Below are 5,439 nucleotides of genomic sequence, written 5' to 3'. Positions count from 1 at the left end.
AGTAATGATGATGGAAATTCAGCTTTGCATCACAGAAATAAATTACATTTTAAAGGATATTAAAATAGAAACCATTATTTTAGTAAGTAATAACATTTTGCAAGATTACTGTTTTTTTCTGTATTTTTGATCAAATAAATGCAGCCTTGATGAGCAGAAGAGACTTCTTTAAAAAACATTACACGTCTTACTGATCCCAAACTTTTGACCAGTAGTGTATATATATATACACACTGTTAAAGCCATCTTAATTTTACCTTAATTGTCTTTTTGAATTGAGTAGAATATGTAAAATTTTAGAGATTGTGATTGCCATATACATTTTTGTCCTTGAGCTGAATACCTACCTCTAGTGTTGCATACCGGTCACTGTATGTAAATAATACCTGTAGGGTCCTGCTTAAAGGGATGTATTAGTCAGCCTAAGATGCCTGTCAGTTAATACAAATAATTGTCCAACCGCATGGCTGTAGGTTGCTTTGTGAGAGTGGAAACTCTAAATAGAAATAAATGGATTATACTTACCTGAAGCGTGTTGACGGGATGGATACTGACTGGCACACACACACACATATATAATATACTGTATATATATGTGTGTGTGTGTATATATATACTGTATATATTTCTCTCTCACTATGTGTATGTGTATATTCTCTTGTAAAATACATTCCCTCATGAGGTAGCTTTAATGTGGCTGTGTTTTGTCATTATCTTGTAGTTTAGCTCACTACTTTTTCAAAAGAGCGTTGAAATGCTCTGAAACTAAATCCTGTCAAGCTGCTCATAATTTTGACATAACTTCACCAACATTGACTAAAATGGTCGGCATTAATGCAGAGTCACGCAGCTGTGTTGCTGTCAGAGTGCTGAGAGTGTTTGTGTTTGTTTGTTCTGTCTGTGATTGACAGCTGGATGGTAATGGAGACGGGGAGCCAGGCGTGCTCATGACAGCTCAAACCATCACCTCCGAATCGCTCTCCACCACCACCACCACACACATCACGAAGGTAACACACACACACATCACGAAGGTAACACACACACACACATCACACACACATCACGAAGGTAACACACAAATAAAAAAAAACAACATCAAATCAAAACCCTATTTACACTGAAAATGTTTGGTGTAGGATTTACTTTAAAAACTTGAATTTTCACTCAGAAATTGCACGTAAATTATTTGATAGAAAGACTGAAATAGTATTTTAATGCAAAAACCTACACCAACATATTTTTTAAACTTGCAAATAAAGCGCGGTCCTGTACCTCTGTTCAGTGCAGTTCACATCATGTCTGTGTCTCTAATGATTGACAGACACTAAAGGGCGGGCTGTCAGAAACTCGCATTGAGAAGCGCATCGTCATCACGGGAGACTCTGACATTGATCACGATCAGGTGAGATGCACACACACACACACAACGTCGTCTGTGTACATATATAAAGCCAGATGCACACTCTTTGATTTTTGCCTGAGTCTATTTTTAGACATTGTAGCAGGTTTCTTTGGTCTGATCGCTCAGAGTGACACATCAGTAAACGTTTCCACTGGTGTGTCTGTAGGATCTGCCGCGTGTCTCATTATTTAGCGCTCCCTTCAACATGGTCTTCTCAGGGTTTGTTGTGAAGAGCTAACAGTCAACAAAGTCCCTCTTTTGCCCAGATGCTTCTGACTTTATTTAATATATCTACACATTTGCTTAAACTTGATTTGGTTTGTGTGGCATCAGTGAGGATGTCAGGACATGAACTGATTAGTCCGTAATAAAGTAAATCTATTTAACAGCAGCATTCAAGAAAGAAATTGAATAATCAAATGTAAAAACAAAACACTGTAGTCTTCATTGTATAAATTAAATATACAATGATTTTAATTGAATCTACTAAAGTTGTAAGAGATACTAAAGCAGTGAGTGTGTTTTTATTCTTCACATTAACAATACAGACAGCAGCAGGTTTATTAGGCTGCTGTCACTTTAAGACCGAATGCACTGATCCAGTATATTCACACACATCTGATTTTCTTTATTTATTTATTTCCACTTAAGACAGAGAAACTGTGTTTGTATGTGAACTTTGAGTTTTTGACCGTTTAAGCGCAATATTACACGAAAGAAAACTCACATGCTATGTTAGTAAAATAGTTTGAAAGTTTAAACTGGCAAAGCTTTAAAAAATGCAATAAACTTTTGTGATAACTAAAGTCACTCAGTCTCTCAGTAAAGGCAGATTGTGAAGACTTTTTAATCATTCACAATCTAATATCATCATATTGCTCTACATACAGTCTGACCTAAAATACGGCTGATTTCTTGCAGTTTTTCTGAGCGTTTGAGTATCTCAATGGGTTGATATTGTACGAGCAGAAGTGGTAAAGTTGAGACAGTCACACACAGTGCAGCTGTGATTGTAGTGTGAAGGAGCTCATGATCCTCAGACGCATGACGACAGGCGCTCGTTTTAGCCGTGAGGTGTTTCTGTCCGTCTGTGTCGTATGACGCACGCAGCTTCTGATTGGTCGAGAGCGTGCACACAGGTTACCATAGCGATGTGACATTTGCCATCCTCTCAGACTGAGAGCTGTTCACGCAGGTCCCAGCATCAGTTGTTCACATGCATGTATGTTTCCCATCATCCGTTTGCGTTCAGTTGCTTGTGTTTTCATTCTTGTGTTGGGTTGTTCATTTTTTTCCTTTAAATCTTTTGTTTGCTTTTGTTTGTTTGTGTTGGTTTACTGTGGGCGGGATCAGGCATTGGCCCAGGCTATAAAGGAGGCCAAAGAGCAGCACCCTGACATGTCCGTCACTCGTGTGGTGGTCCACAAAGAGACGGAGCTCGCCGAGGACGAGGACTGAAGGACAGGTAAGCGCATGGCAAAAAGCTCCACTCTTGACGACCTGCTCCGGCCCAGCTCCTCCTCCTCCACTGGGAGCCTGTCGTTTCTCCCCTTTTGTTTGTTCTTTTACTTGTATTCATCTATCCTTTTGTGTTTGTCTCTTTCTTTTCTCTGTGCTGGGTCTGCTCAGTGTGTTTCTCATGTTAAAGCAGTGCGGATTCACACTCATTTGTGACTCTTGAATTTGTGCTGAACTGGACTCTTATTTTAGGGGATCCTCATGCACCCTTGAATGAAATGTATGATCTCAACATGGAGAAAAAAAAAAGAAAACATTAGTATTATCATATGATTGTTAAATCCCTAACTTTCATTATCCTTGCAATATAAAACACATAGTGGTGTTTTTGCTAAGCACTGCAGCTTAATGAAATGATTAGAAAAATATTAGTATTTATTATAAATATAGCTACATGCGGCACTTAAGGGGGCAACCAAAACAGAGGCAAGATGAGGAGCTAAGCATGCACGACAGTAGTATTAATTCTGGCAGCCATTTTTTATTTAGTATTAAGGTGCGTCCCAAATCGTGTGCTTACGCACTATTCCGTGACGTTTTGCAGTATAATACTGCGAGTAGTGTGTTCACACCGAAAACTCCAAAAAGAAAAAGAGCACTTTAAATACCCAGATGATGCACTTAAATAGCTGAAAAAATGAAGTTTGGGATGTTAGACACTTCATGCACTCAACTGTCACAGCTTTAATTACGTAGCGAAGGCGGGGGGGGCCTGTTTTTGTTTAGTCAAGTTTTAGTCAACGAAATGCCGTGAGCATTTTAGTCCAGTTTTAGTCAATAATCCGTCACATTTTCGTCATGCTGTATAATGGTTAAACTGATAAAAAAAATAATAATTTAATTTGCTCATAATTGTAATCGTAATGATAGTTGTCATTTGAGAAATTTACTTTTGCATTTCAGGTATTGCACTTTAACCAGTAAGCACAAATCAATAGAATGTCAGCTCAGACACATGGTTTATTTTACCTCATCTACTGATTTTTTATAGGCTATTTATTATATAAATTAATATCAAAGACTTATGCAATCTCTCTGTCTACATTATGAAAACTGGTAAAACAAGCGACAAATATTATCCTAATAGTAATTCCCATAATTCCAAATTGCAATAGCCGATGTTTTTCTATTAAAACAACAGCGGTTGAGTAAGCGCATCTATTCAGCGATCACAATCGCAAACAATTTAGTTGAGATCTCATGACAGAACACAGACACCGGCTGAGTCACGTTTTCATTTAGATCGCTACATCAGCATTTTTTTAACATTTCATTATAATTTTTGACCACAAGGTGGCGCTGGCCTGAAACTTTGAGAACCTTCAGGGCATGGTGGCAATGACATACATAGTTTTGTAATGACACACCAATGCATTTGTAGCATTTTATGTCAAAGTTTAAAATGGCTCAACATGGATCAAAACAATTGGATACCATTCGACTCTGCATGTTGCTCCAAATATAAAGAGACCAGTTCATCTGGAGGTCATTTCGTAGGGCTCTGGCAGTACTCATCCTGTTCTCCTTGCACAAAGGAGCAGATAGCGGTCCTGCTGATGGGTTAAGCACCTTATACGGCCCTGTCCAGCTCTCCTAGAGTAACTGCCTGTCTCCGGGAATCTCCTCCATGCTCGAGACTGTGCTGGGAGACACAGCAAACCTTCTGGCAATGGCACGTATTAATGCCATCCTGGAGGAGTTGGACTGCCTGTGCAACCTCTGTAGGGTCCAGGTATCGCCTCATGCTACCAGTAGTGACACTGACCCTAGCCAAATGCAAAACTAGTGGAAAACAGTCAGAAAAGATGAGTAGGGAAAAATATCAGTGGCCTCCACTTGTAAAACCATTCCTGTTTTGGGGGTCGTCTCATTGTTGCCCATCTAGTGCACCTGTTGTTAATTTAATTAACACCAAAGCAGCTGAATCTGATTAACAACCCCCTCTGCTACTTAACTGACCAGATCAATATCCCTGGAGTTTAATTGACTTGATGCTATACTCTGTGTATATAAAAAAAGGTCCTGCTGATGGGTTAAGGACCTTCTATGGCCCTGTCCAGCTCTCCCAGAGTAACTGCCTGTCTCCTGGAAACTCCTCCATGCTCTCGAGACAAAGCAAACCTTCTGGCAATGGCACGTATTGATGTGCCATCCTGGAGGAGTTGGACTGCCTGTGCAACCTCTGTAGGGTCCAGGTATCGCCTCATGCTACCAGTAGTGACACTGACCCTAGCCAAATGCAAAACTAGTGGAAAACAGTCAGAAAAGATGAGTAGGGAAAAATATCAGTGGCCTCCACTTGTAAAACCATTCCTGTTTTGGGGGTCGTCTCATTGTTGCCCATCTAGTGCACCTGTTGTTAATTTCATTAACACCAAAGCAGCTGAATCTGATTAACAACCCCCTTTGCTACTTAACTGACCAGATCAATATCCCTGGAGTTTAATTGACTTGATGCTATACTCTGTATATAAAAAATAAAAAAAAGTGTTCCTTTAATTTTTTTGAGCAGTGTA

The 5,439-nt window shown here is 39.4% G+C and overlaps 1 protein-coding gene across 1 annotated transcript in view; it reads left to right on the top strand.

Annotated features, from left to right (window-relative positions):
• The window catches only part of LOC107717037 (band 4.1-like protein 2), a 109,260-nt gene extending 106,149 nt beyond the window's left edge, over positions 1-3,111 (top strand). Inside the window, exons 21-23 of the mRNA XM_016523681.1 lie at positions 912-1,010; positions 1,325-1,405; positions 2,759-3,111. Of these exons, the coding sequence (XP_016379167.1) occupies positions 912-1,010; positions 1,325-1,405; positions 2,759-2,863 (285 nt within the window). The 3' untranslated portion in view covers positions 2,864-3,111. The remainder of the gene's footprint in view (positions 1-911; positions 1,011-1,324; positions 1,406-2,758) is intronic.
• Positions 3,112-5,439: the final 2,328 nt, after the last annotated feature.

This window comes from Sinocyclocheilus rhinocerous, unplaced genomic scaffold, assembly GCF_001515625.1.
Source record: "Sinocyclocheilus rhinocerous isolate Xijiao unplaced genomic scaffold, SAMN03320098_v1.1 scaffold210, whole genome shotgun sequence".
NCBI classification, from domain to species: domain Eukaryota; kingdom Metazoa; phylum Chordata; class Actinopteri; order Cypriniformes; family Cyprinidae; genus Sinocyclocheilus; species Sinocyclocheilus rhinocerous.
Note: the sequence above shows the minus strand (reverse complement) of the source record. Positions and strands in the feature narration are given on the sequence as shown.